We start from the raw sequence: 23,313 nt of genomic DNA, 5'->3' as shown, positions 1-23,313 counted from the left end.
AGGGTGATTAAGGAACTTGTTTTTTCCCTGTGTTCTTCACTTCGACGTTGCATTAATCTGCAGGGATTTGTTGGCAGCCTCTCTGCCGCAGGCGGTGTCCTCTCCTGGGCTCCTTGCGCTCCCAGTTGGTGCTGGTGGTCAGTTCATGGGCCCTGCTGGAGCACAGTGTGGTTCCTGCTGCCTGCCCGCTAACAACCCTTGCACTGGGAGTCCTCTGTAGTTCCTGACTGCAGCATCTTCTCACACCAGTGTGTGCCACTGTGCGAGGGCTGGCCGAACCCCAAGCCTGGCATTCATCTGGTACCTGCGTGTGTTACTGTGGTGGTTTTACCTTGCTAGGCAGCTGAACTCCCACACACACCACCACAGTTACATTACACGTAGAACTGTAGACCAGTTTAAAATCCCTATTTTTTCTTTTAAATGTGAATGATTTTGATTATTCCTCACAGTTCAGGTGTGCAGCCACCCTTCAGAAAAAAACAGCATGGTCTTTCTTCCTCATCAAAATGCAATAGCTGCTTAGGTTTTTATGAGTACTGATTAGCTCCACGTTGAAGATGGAGATCCAGTAAATGATATTTGTCACGAGTACCTTGATTTAGTAGGGGCTCACAGTCTCACTCCCTGTGTTTGCCCCCAGGCCCTGCAGTGCTGTGATGAGGGTGCCTACCTGCTCGCCAACCAGCAGATGGACAAGTGCCAGTCTAAAGAAGGTGCTCAGAAAGCTCTCCAGGACATAGAAAGATTTCTTGAAAGCTCTTCACCATACTTAAACTATGATCCCCAAGCACTACAATATGACTTCGAGTCAGTCTTAACACCTGAATTAAAGGTAGGCAACCCCCCCCAGATTCCTCATTACACAAGTAAAAAGTAAGATCAGACTGTGCTGTGGTGTTGTCAGTTTTATAGTTCTATGTTTTGGGTCAAAGTGCATAATAACGGTAGTTATGTGATCACAGAAGTCTTTTTCACTCTACAGTGCCAGATACAGTCAGTGCAGGTCAAGCTTGAAAATGTTCGAAGCATGTTTGAGAATCGGCAGTCTTGCTTCAAGAAGCTGTTGGATAAACACGTGCGTCCCGTCCAGTTAGTAGCCCCTCGGCCAGAAAATCCTCCACGATCAAAATCACCATTATTCTCTCCTAAACATGGTAAAATATCTTTAAGTTTATGGTGTTTTCAGATAGTAATTTTGCTTTCAGCCAGGAAGAGTAACGCAACTTGATAAGCCAACCAGCCCTTGCTCTGGCTGATGCAGAGTTGTGCAATCACAAATGTATGAGATGGTTTATTATCTTTCCAATTTTTGTGTTTAGCTTCCCATTTCTGTGTGAGGAATGAGATGTGGAACCCAAATATTGAATGCATGGGCTAGTTGGTCATGAGCCGCTCTGTGCTGTTGTGCTAGCTTTGTTTGCACTTCCTAGCTACGAGAAGGGCTTGAGCGGTTTCTCAGGTGCTGCTTGTTTTTCCAAACTGTGAAGTATCAGAGCTTCCAAAATTCTTAGGATATTTTCTTTTTTTTTATGAGATGACCACGCAGAAAGGAGAAAGATGAGTGGATAAAATGAATGCAATGTTTTTTGCGCTCCATGTGTAGAAATGCGTGATGCACATTTTGCAGCTCACGTTGGCTCAGGGGGACTGGTTGCTTGGTATTTGTTTTCACTTTCTACTCAGTGAAAAAAGGCAGCTGTAAGCAGTGCATCTCCTGCTTTCTGAGCATCTTACTGGTATGAACTGGGGAATTAGTACTGCAGGACAAAAAGACAAAAAGTGGTATGAATTCTTCAGCCTATTCTGTAGCCTAAAGCCTATTTGTATACCTGTTCTCAGTGACAATCTCCATAATTGTCTTGAGCTGGAACTGACATAAAATTAGACTGACGTTTGCAAAGGAGCCTGGAGAAATGAGAAGCTCAAATCTCATGAACATAAATGAGAAGCTGGATGCTTAACTCCCTTTGATTCTTTGAGAATGTCTTCCTTAAATCTCAATTATGGAATAATTAATACCCATAAAGGTACCAATTCTGATTGAACTGATGTCACCGAATGTTCTGCCTTGATTTTGTTAATGGGATGTGGCACAATGTTAGATTTAATTGATAACATCAAAACCTCCATCCTTAACAGCCCTGTATGTATCAGAATTCAGAAGTATTTTAAAGTAATGTTCACATTTTAAATCAGGGATACGATAAGTTATTTGGGGACATTAAATTAGGTGTTCTGACTGCATAAAACAATTAAACACTGGTGATTTGCTTTAATACAAATATGTTTATGATGAATTAATAAATATTGGTTATGGTGGATATTAGGTGCTATGAAAATAGTGAAAGTGGTTCCAATTCAGGGAGCTGCTAAGGTAAATAACCATGCTGGTGGAGGGCTGGAAACAAAGCTAGATGGAGTGGGATGGAGCACAGGTCAGTGCAGCAAATAAATCTCAGATTTTCTTTTTCCCAAGCCAGTACCACATTCCCTGCCCTCTGAACCCCTTTCAAACAGGAAAAAAGTTCCAAGTCTTTAAACTAAAATGTTGCCCTAACAGAACTTTTTCAGCTTTCTAAACACAAGAAAGTATTAAGGAGGAATCCGTGATTTAAATATTAGGGGTAAATGGATGGCCACCTCCATGGGATGCTGTGAGGCCATCGTTACTTGGCTGATCTTATTTGATGCACCTTTATGCAACGCATGCTTTTTTAGCAAAGACACTCAATCACCTGCAAAACACAGGTATCCTCCATTAATCGTATTTCTGAAAGACGTGATCAAATATGTTGAAATGAGCATAGCCAGCAAGAGGGGAAAGACAAAAGGCCCTTCTCTGCATAGATCATGCCAAGAGAGCTTTTTAATAAGGCCTCCTCCGTTTGACACAGATCATCAAAAGGCTGCAGTCCTGCTGGTGTGATGTGCAGTGTCAAAGATGCATGCTGGGCTCCGCCGGGAGTGCTTTGAGATGTGTGGGTTTTATGGTGTGGATTGAAACCAAACCACCTCTGAGCACGTTACTTTTGCCCTCTTTTCCTTTCTTTTTATTCTTTTTTTTTTTTTTTTGTCTGAAGACAGACACCTACTCTTTCATGTTTGCCATGGATTTGAAGCCCTAGCTGATAAGTGTGGTTCTAAGTTTGAAACCTGTTTTTTTCTGGGGGTAGGAAATAAACCCACCCCACCCCGAGCCATAAAACATAGTGAGGTGTGTGGCAGCAGTACAGCAGGCTGCAGCAAAGCCTGAGCGCTGTAGTAAAGTCCCTCTGTTGCAGGAGGAGCTCCCCAGCCAGCCAAACAGAGCTGCAGCTGATGGCTCTCTCATCTGCCCTGTTTATCCGTGCTCCCAGTGGGTGTCTCCCAGGAGGACCGCTGGCAAATCCAGGCTTCTTTTGGGTCTTTGGGTCTGTGGTGGGACACATCCCACGCACATCTCCGACTCGCTCTCCAGCGGTCCGCTCCTTGAGCATTCAGCGTGCTCACAAGTGGGGTTTTAAGTCCCCGTTGGTGTGATGATACGTAATGGTTTGTATTTAACCAGCACAATCTGAAGTTGGGGTGCCTGCTCTCCACTGCAGTTTGCGTTACGCTGTGTGCATTTCTTTCACTGCATCTTTTGCTCATTGCTTTACAAATGTGGCTCTTCTGCGTCAGCACTGTTCAAACAGTTTATACCATCTCATCCTCTGTTAATAAAAGGGCTTTAATACAGTATCCCAGTAGGTGGTATTCTGCTAGTTGATTTGATTTTATCATTCTCTGTCACTCGCAAAAGCTTCGCAGACTTTGTTAGATGTTGATTACAGTGTTCCCTTTTGGGAAAAATGTACAGTTTGTTTCTTCTGATTAGATTTTACTTTATGGCCTTTATGTCCATCCATGTGACCTGTGTTATTTGGTATTCAGTATTGTTGTTTGAGATTCCCTTTGCCTCGTCACTTTGCTTGTAGTATTAGCTAACTAATCATTCGTTCCTAAAATGTATCCCATTTTCCTTTGTGACTTATTAGTTTCTCTCTGAACCATCTCCATCACTATAAAAGTACATTACGGAATTCTTATTTTCTCTACCCAAGGTGTGGATTTTAATTCCAGTTTGAAATTTTCCTTTGACCTCTCTCTTCCTGGGAAGAAAACATCAAGAAAAACTCCAAGTTCTCGCAAGGTAAAAATTATTAGTGAAATCTGAATGAGTTTTATAGATTAAGATCCCAGTTGAAATCCTTCTAAAAATTGAGCTTACACTTTGGATTTGAAGGTGTTTTTTTTTCCTTAATATTATTTTTTGTTTGTTTTTTAAATAATATTTACACTTTCATATCCGCGTGGTTTATTTTGATTTGTCCAGCATCTCAGATCTATCTTGGATTGTTTTGCCTAGTCACAGATACTGATCTCCTGTGTGTTATTGCCTGCATTTGCATAACAGTGATGTCTGTTTGGAAAACTCCACATATGCAAATACTTCCCCTGTGGAAACTGTTCCCTGGTCTCTGCATGAATGAATGTTGCCAGTATGTCCAGATTTTATGTAGCAGAGTAATTTCTAGGAATATTTGGCTACCCAATATAGGCTATGCCCTTTTAAAGTTCTGTGGCACAAAGGATTTCTTAAAATGCAGTGTATTTCATCCTTCCCCCTCGAAGTTCCTATACATCAAGGGCTGGGCTCATCCTGCCCCTGCAGTGACTCCTCTGATGCTTTTTCTAGTGCATCCCATTTCTTTTATCCCATTTCTTTTCCAGATTGAAGTAATGCATGACTATCAGGAAAAAAGGAATTCTTTACAATCGTTTATTTCAGACAGTGATGACAACTTAGATATACTAAAAGGGTAAGCTTTCACCCTGTTTAAGTCACTCAAAATTATGGCTATTTGTGGCCAGCTCATACACCATCCATCTGGTCCTGGATGTCACCTCTTGCCCGTTTGCCTATTCTGTCGTCCCCACATTGGTTGTTAATGAGATCACAGTACGTTTTGGGCTTGTTTAACTGCAGATTGCTTGTGCTTTTTTTTTTTTTACAGACATAGAAATAATATACTTCTATTTTTTTCTTTGCTATAGCCATGTCATAAATGAGCTTATAGAAACGGAGAGAGTTTATGTAGAGGAGCTATTCACTGTTCTGACGGTGAGTGACTTCTTCAGATTGCTCACTACTGTTCCCTGGTGATTTGTACAAAAGGGCACCTGCCACTCTGTCATACTAAGCAAAAATGTGATGGGACAGGTTTCTACCAAACTGTCAGATCCCCAGCCAGTCATGAATTTTCAAGTTTTCTCCCTTTTATGTCTGAGTTGGAGGCATCTGCAGGAACAGTTGGTGTCAGGATGAACTTTTCATCTAAAATGAGGAAGAAGCCTTCTGTTTGTACACAAATGCACTGGTAATTAGTTTTATCAGTGCTTGTAAAAATGTACAAAAAGCTGGTATTTTTAACTGCTCCCTGATTTCTTTTGCCTTTTGGAGACAAAAGAAAGAAAGTTGTATTTTTGAAAGGTTTTTTTCTCAATGCTGTGAGGTTTGAGAATGTATAAAGCACATTTCTTAGTTTAGAAACCAGATTATAATTTCTTGTACTGCCATTTTAGACACTTGTACTGTATTCCACAATGACACTTGCTGATGACCAAAACAAATCTCTGTTAATTACCTCTTCCCCCGTACATTCCTTTGACTCAAGAGCAAACAACATGTAAATCTGTTCAACTGCAGGTAATTGCATGTAATTGCCCTGCACTGATTGTTTTTTATTTTGTTAAACCACACTTGATGTGATAAAGCAGTTGGCAGGTATGCAGATTTATTGCTGTGTTTATCAAGTCCAGATAGAAAAAAAATTTACAGGTAGACTTAACTTTTCTGAAGATAGCATTTCCTTTAAAGAGTGAAGCCTCATTGCAGTGGTTAAATATAAATGACTACTTTTCCAGATACTTATCTTCTACTGCACCCTTAATCAACTGCAGAATGCCTGCTTAGTAGAGGGAATACTGATTCCAACCGTAATTAGTATAAGAGATTAATTAGAAAAGCCGAAGAGGATACGCTGTACATACTAAATACATTTTTGCAAACATACGCTACTTGTGTGAAATTGACCTCGCTTTTGTGCAGCACTTGGTGACTAGCATTATCTGCCTGAGCTGGAGCCAATAGCTTTTTGATGTTTTCTTTGCAGAGACAGTCCTGAGCTCTGGCTCTGCCTCCCTCCTGTTCTACATTTAGGATATTTACCACATCTGGTAACTGTTTTTGCATTGGTGTAGTAATGTGATTTTCCTGCAGGGAGCTTTGCATTGTTTCCCAGTTCCACCCAGCAGTACGTAGTGTAATAATGTCCCTTACAACTCTTCCCTGGTACATAGCGGGGGCTGTGATTTCAAGAGGCAGGTGGAGCGAGAGGACAGGAATCCTGAGGCAGCAAGAATCAAAGAACAGTGAGATCCTGGTGTTCAGTGTGTCTTGTGCTGAAGCAAAAAGCTCATTGATTTTCGTGTAGGATCTCAAGCCATCTCTGCTTTGTAACAAATCACCTTGTAAACCAGGTCTCCTGAGAGTGTCTGTAACTGCACATTCTGTACAAACAAGATACCACTTGTGTCCCATGGTCATAACAGCAGAAGCATTTAACACAGACAAGTATTCCTTCAGGACCTCTCCCGCAGTCAGGCTGTAGTGAGCAGAAAGTGGCTACAGTTTGCCTTTTGTGAACAGAGAGCATCTCTGTGGTGTTTGCCCACCCTGTGGGAGCCCTTCCCCTGCTGGTCCACAGCCCCAGATGCCAATGGACTGAGGGGTGATGTGCTAAAAGACAGGCATTTAGAGAGACAAACAAACAAAACAAAACAAAACAAACAACAACAAACAGAAATAAAAGGGATGTTGAAATTTGAAACAAAGTATATTTTACTGAAAGTCTGCTCACATCCATTTTTCATCTGCCTTCGAGTAGATTCTAATCTAAGGCCTTAAAAATGTAGTGATGAACCCCTTTTGCCTCCTGCAGGGCTACAGAGCAGAGATGGACAACCCTGCCATGGTCATTCTCTTGCCTCCCGTGTTGAGGAACAGGAAGGATGTCCTTTTTGGAAACATGCCTGAGATATATGACTTCCACAACAAGTATGATGCTGGCTCCGTTCCCCATCTTTGCCACACTGATTTCCTATAATGATTAAATACTCAAGTAGTACCTTGCTCACAGCTGCGTTTTGTCTCTTCCCCTGTCTCTTGCAGAATTTTCCTGCACAGTTTGGAAAGCTGCCTGGGAGCACCCGAGAGAGTGGGATTTTGTTTCCTAGACAGGGTTGGTGACTCATTTTCACATATAAGGCAGACTTTAAGGCCAATGTTTCTGCTGTGCTTTGCACTCTGCAACATCTCAGTTGTGTCAGTTGAGTGAGGTGCTTTTGATATGTAATACCAACAGCAAGGCAGGGAATGCAACTGTGTGGACAGCAGCAGATGGGGGAAAGCAGCAGTCATGGCTACACCGTGGTTTGCTGTGAGGAGCCTTCTGGTTCCCAGCAGTGGTTCTTTTACCCAATCTCTGTGACTTTTGGATGTTACAGTTGGCAGCAGAGAGAAAAGCAAATTTACAGTTTGGGTGCTCACCCTCTTTAGCTGCCTGGCAGATTTGCATGCCTGTCTCTAACTTGCATTTTGGTTTTCCTTACAGCGAGAGGATTTTCAGATGTATGAGAAATACTGTCAGAACAAGCCCCGGTCGGAGTCCCTGTGGAGGCAGTGCTCTGAAAGCACCTTCTTCCAGGTGAGCTGTTGGTTCCTATCAAGACAGGCATCATCCTGGGACATTTGTCCTAAACACTGTCCTCAGCATTCCACTGTTTTTGCAGCATATTCTGTTTACCATTGCATGGAAGCCTGACAAAAATAGCAGTTGGAGTTTCTTGTACACAAACAATTTAAAGCACAACCATTCATTATATTATTTTACATATTTTTATGAAATTTCTTTAGGACATTTTGACATGAAATCTTTGAAGTCCTCGATCTATATCCCTCATGCTGTTGGAATAAGTACTTACAGTTAGCACCTGACTTACTTAATCTGAATCCTTTGTTCCAGGAGTGCCAAAGAAAATTAGAGCACAAACTCGGGTTGGATTCCTATTTGCTCAAGCCAGTGCAGCGCCTGACAAAATACCAGTTACTTCTGAAGGTATTCCATAAGTTGCTTGTGAAAAGACGTTGGGAGATAGATTTATTTTCCATTTTATTTTTCAATTAAAGGTTACCTGTAAATCAGCACCAATCCTTAGATTAAATATTGTGTAACTTGGCCCTCCATTGTGACATTCAGGGAGCATGAAAATTCGCATACCTGAAAAAGGAATGTGTGCTTTTAACAAGTCGTTTTCATGGGGAGAAGGACTGAATCTGTTCAGAGATGCAGAATGGCAGAAGCATTTGTAAGAAAAATGAACCAGAGATGATTGTAAGAACATGATGAATGAAATACACTATACCAATGTGTCTCCTGCTTGGGTTGTTGCAATGCCCATAATCTTTAATGCATTCATCCTTGTCCCCCTTCACCTCCCTCATAGATATGTTCCACACCTCATACTGACTGTTGTTTAGAATGAGTCTTTCTGGTGACATATGAAAAAAGAAACTCAGGGAGTGCAGCTTGCTCTTGGGCATTGGAAACTTCGTGTGAGATGGAAAAACGTGTGCTTTGTTCAAGTGCAAACATGTGCTCTTGCATTTCTATTTTCAGGAGTTGCTAAAGTACAGCACGAGCTGTGATGGAGTTCAGGAACTTCAAGAAGCTCTGGTTGCAATGTTGGATTTGCTAAAGTCAGTCAATGACTCTATGCATCAGATTTCAATAACAGGATATGATGTGAGTAGATTTGGGTAATAAGAAACCTTGTACAATGCTGGATGATGTACTGGAAGTGGATAGTGTCCCAGAATGTATGAGCTAAAAACTACTTTAGAACAGTTACAAAGTGAATAGCATCAGGAAGCTCTTACAGGTGACAGTCTTTCATTTGATTTCAGGATTTTGGAAACTGTTTACATCCAAACAACACATGGAGTTGCATGGTGCCCACACTTGCCACCTTGTGGTTCCTGAGAGCATTTTTCCATCATCCACCTTAGTTCTCTAATGGCTTACCTTGTGATTTAGCCAGGGTATCTTCATAGCATTTCTCATTCAATCAACATTTAATTAAATACTCCCTGAGGCTGATGTTGATCCTTAGCCATTGAGGTGATTGTCTTCCCTAGAGCTTCAAAGAAGGACAAGGGTATGGCTAAGCTGCCGGTCCCAGTCCTGTCCTCCTTGAAGAGCCCTTGTCTTCCCATTCTCCAAGACCTTTGTTTAGGCCCAACTCTCATCTGTCCTCTCCCACAAAATTAGTTTATCCAGAGCTCTTGACCTGGACTTCTGTAGGAACTGCCAAGTTTTCTTAGCTTCCTGGTTCTTTCAATTATTGACTTGTATTTCTTTGCAAAGACTAACTGTAGGCCTGTGTCTGGGACCTCTTCTTTCCCCCTGGCACCACACCACTACTCCCAAAAGATCATCTGATCCTTCCAGGAAGACCTATTCTTAGAGTGGTATGCCTTGGAACAGGGCTGGCCCCATTGCCCTTCATTGCTTGGACAATCCTCTAATGTTCTAATTGTTGTCTTTTTTTTTTTTTTTTTTTTTTTTCATATTTTCACCAGGGCGACTTGAGTGAACTAGGAAAAGTATTAATGCAAGGATCTTTCAGTGTTTGGACGGGACATCGAAAAGGTCCAACAAAAATGAAGGATCTTGCCAGGTTCAAGCCAATGCAGAGGCATCTCTTCCTGTACGAGAAAGCTTTGGTCTTCTGCAAGAAGCGAGAGGATCATGGAGATGGATATGATAAAACTTCATCTTACAGTTTTAAGCATTTTTTGAAAGTAAGGACTTTCTCGTTGGGACCATGGCTATGTGTGTTGTAAGCTGGTAACTTTGTGAACCCAGAAAGTATTTTTTCACTAACACAGCGTTTGGTTTATTCTGCAAAGGACTATATTGCCCCAGATGGAAGTGACTTGAAAGGCTGGTGGTTATAAGGAGTTGTGAGGACTCTTGTAGCTGAAGCAGCAGCTGGGGAGCACATAGGCTCAGAATGGGATATGTGATGGCATCTGCAAGGGAAGCAGTGCTATGGGCAAGTCCGAGGGACGGGAATGTGCCTTTCTCCCTCCCCTACTCCACTCACCAGGTCTGGGGGTGAGGGCAGGAAACTGGGGGACCCTGACATCATCCCCAGCCGTCTGAGAGAGTAAGGGGGCACCTCATACCCCCAGTCTCCAAGGAGGCCGCTTGGGCTGGCATCCTCCTCTTGCACAGCCAGCAGGAGCCTGGCTGCTGCTGAGCCCTGTCCCCCAGCCAGGAGGATGGGGATCACTCATCTTCCTCTTCCACACCCTTCTCCTTCAGCAGGCCCTAGCTGCAGCTAAAAGTACAATTATTAGACAAAGAGGATAGCCTCTGGCAAAATATGAGCGACATAAAAAACTGTCCCAAGCCTATAAATGCCAACTGTTATCAATAAAAATCCCAAACTGCTCCTCTGAAAGAGACCTTTTGGCATATTGTGTGTGATGAGCCCTTCTAACATGAGCATTTTGTCTCAGTACTCTGCCTTATTTTTCTTGATAAATAAAAGAACAATGTAGGTATATGAGAGAGTGGGAAAGTGGGCATTCAGAGGCTGAGCCTTCAGGCCCAAATGCTGCGGGTCCCCTGACCTCCATGGAGTCTGGGGAGAGAGATGCTAGGAGTAGTCAAACACCTTCAAAGGTGTTATAGTAGGTAAGTCTGTTCAGGTCCAGTGCACATCGCAAATTGTGTATTAAAAACAAATCCCAGGCCATATGTTTAGGTACTTAAATGTTTTTTCCAAACAGCATCATTTTCTTTCTGGGGAGCTTGCTTTCCCTGTAGTACTTGTTTTGCCATACACACTTTTGAAAGAACTGAAGAGGTGGCATGGAGAAACCAGCTCAGAGGAGAAAATCACACGTTCAAGAGTCCAGGTGATTTGGCCAGTGTTTGTCTAGGGAGGGCTCATTTTCCAGCTGTTTGGGTTGCCAAGCTGAGAAGTTGGGGTTAGAGAACACATGGATGCTGCAAGATTACATCCCCCCACACGTACATTTTCAGAATTGCTGACCTGAGGGCAAAGTCATGTTTTTGGACCTTGACATTTGTTTGATTGGTAATAGTATCAGGGAATTATTTTTAATTGCAAGAATGTTTAGCAGAGATTCAGCATGAAATAAAGCTGTTTCATGGAAGTTGTGTAGCTGGCCATCTGTAAAAAACAACAACAAAAACTTCCCCCAAAACAAGCATGCAAACAAACAAAAAATCCCAGGATAGCATTTTACATGCTATATAAAATAGCCAGAAGCAAATATCTCTTCAGCTGAGATTCACTAACTTAGAACGTGCAGGTTCATAACTCACTACAGTGCAAAGTAGATCGGTCTGCCTTTTGTCACAGTGGAAGCTGATGCAGATGAACGCCATCCCAGAGCTTTAAGCTCTAACCCACCTCAATCTGCATTGCAGTGAACCACAGCTGAAGGGACAGTAAATCCTGCTCGGGGGAGGAAAAAGAACTCTAAAATACACCAACATGAATGGACAGACCTTAAATATATCTATTCCTGGCACTTTCCTTCACATCCTTGAGGTAGATAATCTGAAATTTCTAATATCTTGATGCCTGGGCGCTTTTACAGCAGGCAGCGTATGAATCACCAAGCCAGAAGAGCTGCACAGAACTGGAAATTGCAGCATCTGGATAAGGTGCTCTCTAGGGTGCCCTTTCAACATCTTAGTATTGCATTTTCTTAAAGTCAGAATAGAGCCCGATCTGGCTTTCTGCAGCCTTATAGCACTATACTGCAGAGGCCAAAATTTTCCAAAAATTTCATACTCTCATAACAAGACCATTCTGCAGGTTTTAACATATTCATTTTAAAATATGAGTGGATATGTGGAAAACTGTAAAAGTGTGAACAGTCTCTGGCTTTAATCACACTCTTGCAATCAATCTCAGTCCTGAGCATCAGTGCAGATCTCTAGACTTCTGTGAAACCTGACTGTACAGGACTGGATTGAGAGAGAGAGCTGCAAGGCAAAGAGGGACAAGGAAATACTGATTGCTATTCAGTGCCCTTCCTTTATAAATCTGGAGGCAAAAGCTTCTCACAAGTTCAGAAGAGCTCTGTTATTTATACCAGTGAAGAAACCAGGAAAGTGAATTAGCAACTTGCTTCCTTTTTCCTGAGGCTGTTCATAGTCACTAAAAATGGGTACCAGCATTTGAAAAAGTAAGTAGGAACAAAGAGTTTGCCTAGGTGAGCCCATCTGATGTTCTAGCCTTTCAGACAAAAAGCTCTGAGTATGCACATTAACAAACAGGAACAGCAGTGTTTAGCAGATGTTCTTTCTAAGGCTTTATTTGTATTTATACTGGATTTACCTAATACAGTCTGGGTGAATAATTTGTGATATATGATACCATTATTATCAGATTTGTTTTAAAACATTTGAGTGGTATACTTAGCTTTTTTTAGACCATCTGTTAATCAGTGATAAATTGCTAGCAAACTATGCTTTAAACGAGAAGAGGGTTTATGCAATATTGGGAATTAAAGTATTTTTCGGCTTACAAAGCCAACAGGGCAGTAAATGCATGGCATGCTTAGCAGATGGGTCAGAGGTCTCCTGTTACCGAAGAATTTCTTGGTCTCTAGTCATAGTCTGAACTACTGTTTCAGTTGGGTCACATTGTGCAGGTCTTGAATTGTTTGTGCCTTTGGCACTTCCATCCAAATTATCAAAAGTGGGCTGTGATAATGGGTATCTACATACAGCAGCATTCAGCCACATCTAGCTTGAAATCTGCGTGCTTCCTCAATGCCAGATTTATGGCAGCTCAGTCTGGATATCCAAAAATTAATCCTTCTTTAGAAAACCTGGGAATAATGTGTCAACTACATTGAAAGGTCAGAGATCAAAAGACATTGAACTGAAATTCCTGAAGGAGCTAAAGGCTTCACATACGGTTTTTAAAGATAGATGAAAGAATGAAATACTGAATTCAGCAAGTAAATAAAGAATAATGTGGCACAAATAAAGTATGTAGAAAAATAATGCACCATGTGTTTATAAAGCTTCATATACCTCATCTGAGAAATTTTATGCTGAAAGAGGTATGACATGTCTTTCCAGTTCCATGGATTCCTGAATGAAAAGCCCCCTCAGGTTTATTGGATGATAAAAGAAAGCCTTTGCAAATACAGCAAGCTGATGGAACGTCGGGGGGGAATAAGTCAGATAATGACTTTGAGTTGCTACTGAAATTAAGTTGATGAAATATGTTAAATTGGATGAAAATAGGTTTGTTTAACATGTTGCAAGATGTCTGGATTCATAAGTAAGAGGGAGAGATTTGTAGCATGTGTAATTTTTTTGTTCGTTTTTCTTTGCAGATGAATGCAGTTGGAATAACTGAGAATGTGAAAGGCGATCATCGAAAATTTGAAATCTGGTATAGTGGACGAGAAGAAGTATACGTTGTGCAGGTTTGTAGTTTCAAGAATCTGAATATTTGTGCATCCTTGTAATAATGTTATGGAAACATCTCTCTTTGATCTTTATGGGATTTAAGACTATCAAATGTTTACCTTGTATTTCTTCTTCCTTTTTCACCATGCCTGCATGTACAGAGCTGTCCCAGTAGCTGCCCCTTAGTGTCCAAGCCAGGACTGTAAAAGTTATCTTGAAGTGGAGACAGAATTGCTCCTTGGAAATAGAGCCTTTTATTCCAGATGAAATCTCAAATAGGCCAGTAGTTGAAAAAAAAACATTTTACTGTGCTTAACAGCTTACATGAATTGAGCTGGGAAATGGGCCTCATTCTTTAATGAACACAACCACATGCTCCACTACAATTAGATGTCAGAACTGCTCCCAGAGCGAAAGCATGGCCTCTGTGGTGCTATTTCCAGTAGTATTTCAACTCATCTACAAAATAGGAGCCTGATTGGCCTAATTTCTTTCTGTTTATTTTTTCCCCTTTTGTAGCATTTTGAATAGAAATTTATGAAGGTGAAACGTTTGCCTAATGAGGTGTTCACAGGAAACCTGTTGTGAAAATATTGGTGGTTGACTTTTTTTGAATTAGTCTTCTGCCCAGTTTTTTTTCCTCCATGTTACAACACAGTAGCCAACTTAAATTCATAAAGCAGATGTATGTAGCAGAGTATACATATATTCAAAAGGCAGGTCTGCCCCTTTGGGTGTTTTTAAGAAGAGACAAGATACAAGCTCAAATGTGCTTTTGCCTGCACTTCTTGTGTTGTAGTGATGTCTCCACCATTTTCACAGTGTTGCCTGGATGTAGTGGGGGTCATCAATTTTTAAAGATTGAGAGTGTTTTAAATTTAATGGTGGCTTTGGATGAAAGAAGATTTCAGATAGTTGCAGCATTGAAAAGTAAGATTCTATTCATACAATATAATGGTGATTCATAATTCAAAATTCAGACAATTTTCTCTTTTTCCAGGCCCAAACAGTAGATCTGAAGATGGCGTGGTTAAATGAAATAAGAAAAATTTTGTTCAAGCAGCAGGAGCTTATAAAAGGTACATTTGACCAATTTCTCTGTGGCATTCACTCTGCAGCAGACCTTTCCTATTTTCACATTACTAATCTTCAAATCCACTAATTCTCACCAGAGAATTGATTTTCAGAAGAAGCCTAGTAGCAGAATACTGGAGTGAGGCCTTATATTACAGGGAAATAACATAAGTTAGAGCTGTAAAGGCCAGGTACTCGCGTAGAAATGAGTTACAGAAGTATGTTTTTTTGTCGTTACCGTGGGAGGTTATTTCACATTTGTTCTCATACGCTTAATTCAACAAGATACATAGCAGGTGCCTTGTTTTAAGCATATTATAGTCCCATAGACTTCAGTGGCATGCTTGCTATTGGATTTGTGCTAACATACCATCTTAATCATAAGTCAGTCTGTGCTTTGCAATAGTGTCTAGGTCTGGTTCTCTCTAAACAATAATAACTAGAGTTTTGCAAAAGGTCTTGCTTTTAAAATAATGCTTCGAGTGTGATGGCTGCTAATAAAAAAAAGATGTTAAACTGGTGTCTGACCTCCCTGCAGTGGAGAAGCAGCAACCGGGCTCATGCACGGACCAGCTCCACCTCTCCTCCCAGCTGAGTGACGGGTGAGTCCCAGAAATGGCCTCAGGCGGGCAGCACCATGGAGCACTTGCTGGGCAGCGTGACCTGAGCTGCAGCTTGTTTTCACGTACCCTAAAAAATCAAAACTGGTCACTAAGATCCTTTACATTTATAAAAGCATATATTAGAAAGTACTATTTTTATTTATAATCCTGTTCTACAAAGCCTCATGGAGTTTGATTTAATTTATAAGTTAGAACTAAGATAGATGCATTCTACTTTTTATTTTTTTAACCTTTCAGAAAGCAGCAGAGAGCCTCCATAAGCTCAGAAGAGAATGACTCGGAGCGCACCAGCCCGGTGCCACTGGACAGCGTGCTCCTGTCTCCCCAGAGCAAGCCCCACAGAAGTATGGCATCCCCCTTCCTTTGGGGTGCTTTGCAGGCTCTGGGGTACCCCAACCTGAGCTGCATGCTATCTTGCAGGCTGGCCAGGAATGTCACAGTCCCTGGAAATCTGTGAGGGGCTAGAGGAGTGGTCCGGTAACCAGTACCTGTCCAATTGCTCGGACACCGAGGAGGAGGAGGGGAACCAGCTGGTTAGTACAGAAGTGCAGTAGCACCAAAGCTGGAGGTGCTGCTGGTTTTGGTTGTTTTGCTTTGCTGAGCTTCACTGGATAATGGGTGTATCTTCTCCATGTCTCAGTTTTTCCATATCTCAATTTGGGGAATGAGGAGATGTCTCAGACACAGTTTCTTGAAATAATTTTAATTAAGGTAGCTGTTAGTGCTCTATCTTGTTCCCTGCGGCAGTCAGAAATAATAGCTGCATGATATCAAATGTAGCTCAGTAAGATAATTTTTTCTTTCTACCACAGTCTCCAGGAAAATATAAAGCTCTTGCAGACTGCAAGAAGAGAGGATCAGAGGACCTGCTGGTGAAAAACGGGGATGAAATCCAGCTTTTGCATGAAGATGGTGAGGGACAGTGGTAGGTATTTTAGGACTACTTTGCCTTATCTCTGCGAGCCTGGAAGGCAGTGCCATGCAGCCTCGCCTGCCTGATTGTATACTCCTTGCAGCTTCTGATTAGGTTTCAGTCTATTCCAGAAAGCTAGAGAATTCATTCCCTTGCCAAGGCTAGAGGCCATACACACCGGTTTAGCCTTGGAAAACATGTCTAGACTTCCCTTGCCATGGGTGTCTGGGTGAGCCTTGTTGTATTAACTTCTTAACAACCCCGGTCATGCTCTTCTAGCTCAAAATGATGGTTTGAGTGAGAACTCTTTGCCCACTTGCTGCCTTCCCCAGCTCAGCTGTTGGCTTTGTTCATCTGGGTTTATTAATAGCAATATTGAGTAATTATGAGACAATTTCTTCCCTCAAATGGCTGTATCGAACCAGTGCTAACTGGTTAATGGCTGCAGACTATTTTTCAGTTGTATTTAAAGCTGTGGCTTGCAGGATAGCAATTCACAGCTGGTTCTCTCCTTATAGCTGGGAGCATTTCCTGGGAAATTACCATAGCCGTGTCTTGCCTGTTGAACCATTAGTTTCACTGTCTCAGAGGGCAGCATGCCCTCTTCTGATTTTTCCAGCAATTTGGTCGAGATTCCTGCCTGTTGTTTTTTTCCTGTCCATTGTTTTTTTCTGGAGATGGAAGGGCAATATCAGCAGTTACCTGAATCAGACTTGTGCAGGCACTAGCCTGGAAATGCACAGGTACAACTGCCCCATGGAGGATTCCTGGCCAACAACTACAGAACCTTACACTTCATGGGAAATTCAGTTTGTTGTTAGCAAATAAGTTTTGGTGAATGCTCGCCACCTCTCATGGCAGTTTTGGCCAGTGCCAGGCAAAGATTTCTCATATCAAGCTTTTTTGTTAGCACAGATTTCACTACATGAGTAGGAAAGTAATTGTCCTTGGCTTCATCGGCAGTCAGTGGAGGGAAACAGGCATCTCTGGGGAATGATGCTGGTCCCAGGCAGGGTAACTCATGCTCAGGAGAGACCTGTTCCCCTCAATTAACTAGAGAGGGGCCCAAGGCAACCATGTTCCCGAGGTAGGTTTTTTAATTAGGTGCCTGAATTTAGTTGGGAGGAATACTTAAATGCATGCACGGCTTCTGTTATAATGCTCCCCTGCTTTGAACAAATTGTTGGTTGCACTGACGGTGGTGAAAAGCATGCCCAGTGCTGATACAAAACTGTTTGTGGCGTGGTTTGTTTCTTTTACTAATACCGTTGTTGTTCAAAGGTTGGTGAAAAACCTAAACAGAAGAAAAGAAGGCTGGATTCCCGTCCACAGTCTGCAGATAGTAGTCGGTGACTGTAGATTTCGGAATGCCAAAGTCGCAGGTATCATATAATATGCACAGCAGAAATATCTGAGAACTCGATTCAGGTCTCTTAAGCCATTTGTATTACACTTGATGTATTAAATCTGGCTGTGTATGCCTCTGCAGGTTAAAAAAAAAAAAAAAGCAGCTACTCCATAAAGCCTGCAAAAAGTAGTAAATTAAGCTTCTGCTCTTTTTTTTTCTTTTGTTTTTGTTAGCACCTTAAGAACTTTCTGTGACTTTGGGCACTAGTAAATTAAAAACGAGCACTTTAAAATGTAGGTTTCATTGCAAGAGCACTGGGTAGAAGATCTAGGAGACAAAATGGAGTCTGATCAAGGATTCCTGTGACTGTTTTTGCTTTCTTGTTGCTGTAGCTCAAACCCCATGTGAATAGGATGTACCTAGTAAAAACCACCTTGTGCTGCAAAAGACGCTGTGGCCTGATCCTAAGCACGTGAAAGGCAATGCTTCGGCTCTGCACCAGGCCAAGCCTCACTCTTGCACTCACTGCTGACTGCTGCAGGCCTGCTTGTTAATCCATCGTTAGAATAAAGTTTATAACAGGTTACCAGGTTTTAGCAAAAGGCTTCTAGTCTTAAAAATCGTGTTTCTCTTTTTCTAGTCATAAATGTACACATAGAAATAGAAGCATAGCAGAAAATGCCTTAAGAGCAGCCTGTCACCCTTGCCATGTATTTGGTATCACCACTCCATGCTTTTTCATCATCATGCTGGAAGTAGGGGGCTGGCGGTTGTGACTGGAACAGCTCAGAAAATACAGAGAAAACCCACATAGACTTTGAATGTTGGTTTGCTTTGCCAGGGGTCACATCCCCCAGCTCCTAGAGACTTGCAGCTCCAGGCTAGTTTACAGAGTCACTGAGTACAAAGTGAGAAGAATTTCACAAGACAGAACCACAGAAAGCTGCTGCTGTAAGTCTCACACCGCTGCCCAGATGCTTTGCAGCTGTGTCACCAGGGTCTGGTGGCAGTGCTGAGGCATTCGATTTTCCCTGTTTAGATTAACTTCGATCTTACACTCTGTTGCTGATTGTGTATGCAGTCTCTAGGCATGGTTCTAATTTTACATGCACTTCAGGCAACATTGTAGGATGATGTAGGATGTTTTCTCTCCGTTTCCTAGAGCTATTCCTAGAGCTTTTCAGTGACGTGTCCTTACAGCCATCATGCACCTTGCACTCTGAAAACTGACTCTGTGGCAGCACCTTCGTATTTAGCAATGCCGTTCCCTTTGTGGATTGATCATTTTATGCTGTGGGTGACTTTGCAGCACTAACTGCTCAGGGATGTGGTGTGCGTTGGGCTGTTTTCTGCTTCTTCAGAAGATGGAGCTCTTGCTCCAGTGCTGCAAGAAGTTCTTCTAGCCAGTCTCCCATGGAGCAAGGACAGGCCAATCCCGATATAGCAGAGACAGAATTTGGCAGCCAAAGAACAAAGTAGGGGCAGGAGGGCATACTGTAGCCTTCAGATATTCTCAGCTGCCTGTGCAGAAGCGCTGTTTGGCATGTAAGGGAGTAACCTTGATAAAGGTAGGGTGGGGTCCCCAGGGTCTGAAAGCATGCGGGGCAGCCCCAGCCCTTCATGGGGCTGGTGCTTCTGTTAGTGCTTGGCTCCCAGTCCCCACAGTCAATAACAAACTTATCTCCCATCACAGAATTTCACAGTCAGCATGGAGAAGAATCTGAAGTTCATTTTTTCAGTGCCAAGTCTTTAACTGAATAGATTAAACGGTTCCCTTACCTTAATGTTTTTCCTTAGATTTACACTGTGGCCGTTACCAAAACCTCCCACCCAGTATGGCTAATTTCTTCATGCTTACATACTATTCCTCTCACTTCCTGCCAATTGGTCCAATGCTGGACCATTACAAAGCATAATGAAGTTGTAGAAAACTTTTCTGCCCATTTGAAGTTATCAGACAAGTATTTGGTAAATGTCCTACTACACTGCCATTGTCAGCTTTGCAAATACACCGTCCTCCTGCACCAGGCTTGCCAAGGGAGATCCTCTGTGCAAGGGAGAATTTCAAACATCCATATGAATCCTGAAAATGCAGATGATTTTCTTTCTTTACTTACTTGGTTGTGTAGTTATTCTGCCTTATGGATGAGTGGTTACTATTGACAATGCCATGTCACAGTTTTTCATCATTTTCATCTAAATCTTCTATTGCAAAGGTGGGATGGAAAACCTCATTAAACTTTGTGTAAATCTTGGCCTGGACCTAACGCGGAAGGCTTGGAGGTCATTTTGAAAAACAGTTTTCCCCTCTGGCATGTCTCTAGCTATAATTTCTGAGATTAGTCCTTGCTTCTGTCTTCTGAATAGATTTATTTTGTTTCCTGTGCAATCTATGGTGTGGTTTTTTTTATGTGCATGCCATAGAAACTGTTCTGTATCGCAGGTGATAATACGCAAAACTAAGAGAAAGTTTGGAGAGAACTCTGCTCAGAAAAAGCAGTATTCAGAAAATAGCTACTGTGAGATTTAACCATGTGTTGCTAGCTTAAGATGCCTTGCTGAAGCGGTCAGGTATCACCTGGTTAACTGCCTTGACTTTGGTATGAATTAAGAAGGAGTAGCCCGTTGTGTAAGACACACATTCTTTTAAAGGTCACAGCTGCGGTGTTAGAATCCAAACTTCTCTTCCACAACAGGGCAGGAACCAAAATACCTCTGCAAGTTCCCAGGTTGCTAATACGCCAAAGATCACCTGCTCCTGTGATTTACAGAACTGACAGCACCTGTGTCACTGAAGGACAAACCACGTCACCTCCCAGCTGTGCTGCAGCACCCCGCTCAGCAAACTGAGAGCTGGGAGAGCAGAGACAACGAGGGCGTTGCCAAAACCCAAAGCAGATGTGTGACATGTTTTCATCTCAGTGACACAGTGCTCACTGCAGGAGCACCACAGCTCCCCTCTCATGGAGGCTAAGCTCGTGCTCTGCTCTTCTTTTCTCTCAGCAGTGGTAAACAAATGCAAGCGAAGGAAGCATTTTATTCACTCCAGAATTTTCACGTCAGAGCAAAATGAGGCCAATAAATTTTCAGCCTTTTTCATCTGACCTTTAAAATCTGGACAGAGAGAAGGGCAGGTTTCTGATTTCCACTCACTGCATGAAGGTTGCATGAGACAGTTCTTTTAGAAGAGGGCATGAAATAGAGCAGCTTGAATTAAAAAAAAAGATTCAAGTGAAAAACAGAAACAGTGATAAATGCCTCTACTTATTAGATTACATATAAAAAATAAATATTGCGGCAACTTTTAAGTCTTTCTAAACAGTAGAAAAAGTTATATGGCAGAATTTAATTTGAGCCCAAAACCAAGGAGCATTCAGAGCTGTGATGGGAGAATGCTCCATTGCCAGGGCAAATGCACACAGCCGCTTGTTTCGAGGAGGATGCAGGCAGCAGCAATGCTCTCCCTCTGTGCTGTGCTGTAGGTCTGGCCAGGTTCCTGCTCCTGTGTTATGCACCAGACCCTCCTCTAGTTTTATTCAACATCCCACTTGCCAAATTATCTCTTCCAAGCCTTAAGGGCGTCCCTGGGCATGTGTGTGTGTGTGGGGGGGGTGCTCTTCATGCAAAGCAGAGCAAAGCTTTCCCTCACTTCTGGCACCCAAAGGACTGAGCTCCATGCATGCTGTGCCCCGGCTGGCTGGGGCACTGGGATCGTTCTCTTGATTACGGTGAGCTTGAGGCAACCCTTTACCTCGTGTCTTGGGCCACATGGTTTTAATTAGCCTCATAAGAGTATTGTACATGGCTGAACTCTTGAGTTCCTGCAAGCTGGCGTAAGCGTGCTAGCTGAAAAGTGCAAGTTCTGTGTAAGTTGTTTAAAATGCCACTTGTAGTTTTGCAGATGTAGCACAGCTGTTTGCACTGTTACTCATGCACTTTAATTATTGCAGCTGCAGGCTTTATGTGAGCAGAATTATTATGCAGGGTCCATTCAAGATAATGCTGATTTTTTGCCTTTGAAACATAAGACAGGGTCTACTTTCACAACTTGTGATGCCAGCCAGCTTCATAGAACAGCTATTTTGTAACTGTGTAGAAAGCCATTTTGAGCCTGACAAAATAAGGAGTCTAGAGAAGATAACCTCTGACCATGCTGTGATAATCAAGTGGTAGGTTATGGAAACGAGTCAAACCCTGTGGTCCTGCCTTAGCCAAGGCTCTCACTGAAGGTAATGGGCATTCAGCTTTTAGGGAGAACCACAGGAGTGTGCTGTTTTTAATGTTATACAGATGTTACATGATTACAGGGAACAATGTATTTCTTGGAATAAGATGCTTTAATATTAACGTCATTCTTCATTACTTTATAGATGCTGCCCTGTGTAACACAAGAAAGTTTAGTTCCCCTTGAATTACGGGTGAACTAGTAGCATCCTGGTTTTGATGCTCTTGGAAGCTTTCAACTAAGTGTTACAGAGAAATAGCACGGTAGTTGGAGTTGTCCAGTACTATTCATCACATTCACAGAGCTCCACAGCTTCATCTGCACTGAACGGGACCGGGGTCCTAAGCAGCTTCTCATAGTCATAACGGAAGCCATTCTCTGCTCTTTTTTTTCCTTTTTTTTTTTTCCTCACTATGGAAAGTACAGTATTTTATTATTTTTACCTGCTGTTTTTTCATGGCATCCATCACGTTTCATCAGAGAAGTACACTACGGTTTCCTGACACTTGGTTTAGATGCTTGAAATTTCCTCTACAGGTTGAAGGCTTTATCTCCTTACTAGCTGACAACTGCTGAAGTTGATTTCAAATAAAACAGTTGAGTTTTGGTAAACCAAAAACAAACAAAAAACATCAAAGAGCTGTATGTCCTGCTTAATTGATTTTATGGATGGATTTTTCATAAATATCTACTTCAGCTATGTGAATGTAATGTTCTGTAAGAGCATCATCTGGCTGACTCACATGCGAAGATGCAATAATGCTAAAGATCCTTTTTTTGCACTTAGGGTCTGAATCCAGCCCATTGCAGTCAGTCCCACTGATTTCAGTGAGGTTTGGATCAGGTCAAACTGACAACTCAGGGTTGTCGCCAATCGCTTAGGGTCCCAAAGCGTCCCAAGACTGAAACCTGTATCAAGCAAGTGTTGAAGTTTACATTTAATGTATGTACTTTTGGAACACGTGCCATAAATCAAAGTTAAATGTCCATGTTTGCACTAAGGATGTTCTTGTGACAAGACTACTTTTCAGCATCTTTAACGATAATGCATCAGTTGAATTTTCGGGAAAGAAAAAGAATATTGAACACTCAATTTAATTTTGTGTTTCTTTGTCTAGATTTGCTTTTGTAGATCATAAGTACAGGTGGTTTGACTTTTAAGCAGATGTGTGCGAAGAGCATCTGACTGTGTTGAGAACAGGGTTAATAGTATGCATGCGGTAGTGGACTTGCGCTGTCCTGTCAAAACAAAATGTTTTATACCATGGACTGAAGGGGGACCTTTGTGATCTGACTTTGATTTGTGAACCATGAATTCTTAGCTACAGTACCAAGTGGTTAAGTTCAAACATACTGGTTTTCTTTCTGGTGACCACTTTTGTACAAAGGACTTGTTGAACTGCTTCGTGGCTGTCGCTGCCCGGGGGTTCCCTGCCACGCTGCCACACCGCCGTGGGCATCTCTGCAGTGTGGGTGGCCAGCATTGTGGGCAACCCCCATACACGGCCACAAAC

The 23,313-nt window shown here is 42.2% G+C and overlaps 1 protein-coding gene across 3 annotated transcripts in view; it reads left to right on the top strand.

Moving 5' to 3' along the window:
- Window positions 1-22,211, top strand: part of MCF2 (MCF.2 cell line derived transforming sequence) — a 56,716-nt gene extending 34,505 nt beyond the window's left edge. For 2 of the 3 annotated variants that reach the window (XM_035541747.2, XM_050713401.1), the window contains 19 exons: window positions 644-835; window positions 986-1,157; window positions 4,086-4,174; window positions 4,756-4,844; window positions 5,080-5,146; window positions 7,026-7,141; window positions 7,256-7,325; window positions 7,698-7,790; window positions 8,109-8,201; window positions 8,763-8,888; window positions 9,725-9,946; window positions 13,541-13,633; window positions 14,617-14,695; window positions 15,229-15,292; window positions 15,551-15,657; window positions 15,734-15,846; window positions 16,126-16,238; window positions 17,508-17,608; window positions 21,945-22,211. In XM_035541747.2, the coding sequence (XP_035397640.1) occupies window positions 644-835; window positions 986-1,157; window positions 4,086-4,174; window positions 4,756-4,844; window positions 5,080-5,146; window positions 7,026-7,141; window positions 7,256-7,325; window positions 7,698-7,790; window positions 8,109-8,201; window positions 8,763-8,888; window positions 9,725-9,946; window positions 13,541-13,633; window positions 14,617-14,695; window positions 15,229-15,292; window positions 15,551-15,657; window positions 15,734-15,846; window positions 16,126-16,238; window positions 17,508-17,608; window positions 21,945-21,985 (2,040 nt within the window). In that variant the 3' untranslated portion in view covers window positions 21,986-22,211. The remainder of the gene's footprint in view (window positions 1-643; window positions 836-985; window positions 1,158-4,085; window positions 4,175-4,755; window positions 4,845-5,079; window positions 5,147-7,025; window positions 7,142-7,255; window positions 7,326-7,697; window positions 7,791-8,108; window positions 8,202-8,762; window positions 8,889-9,724; window positions 9,947-13,540; window positions 13,634-14,616; window positions 14,696-15,228; window positions 15,293-15,550; window positions 15,658-15,733; window positions 15,847-16,125; window positions 16,239-17,507; window positions 17,609-21,944) is intronic. The other variant, XM_035541748.2, reaches the window with a different exon arrangement.
- The last annotated feature ends 1,102 nt before the right edge of the window (window positions 22,212-23,313 follow it).

This window comes from Cygnus atratus, chromosome 13 (genome assembly GCF_013377495.2).
Source record: "Cygnus atratus isolate AKBS03 ecotype Queensland, Australia chromosome 13, CAtr_DNAZoo_HiC_assembly, whole genome shotgun sequence".
Taxonomy (NCBI): Eukaryota; Metazoa; Chordata; class Aves; order Anseriformes; family Anatidae; genus Cygnus; species Cygnus atratus.
The sequence above is the reverse complement of the archived record's forward strand: the minus strand, read 5'-3'. Positions and strand labels throughout refer to the sequence as shown.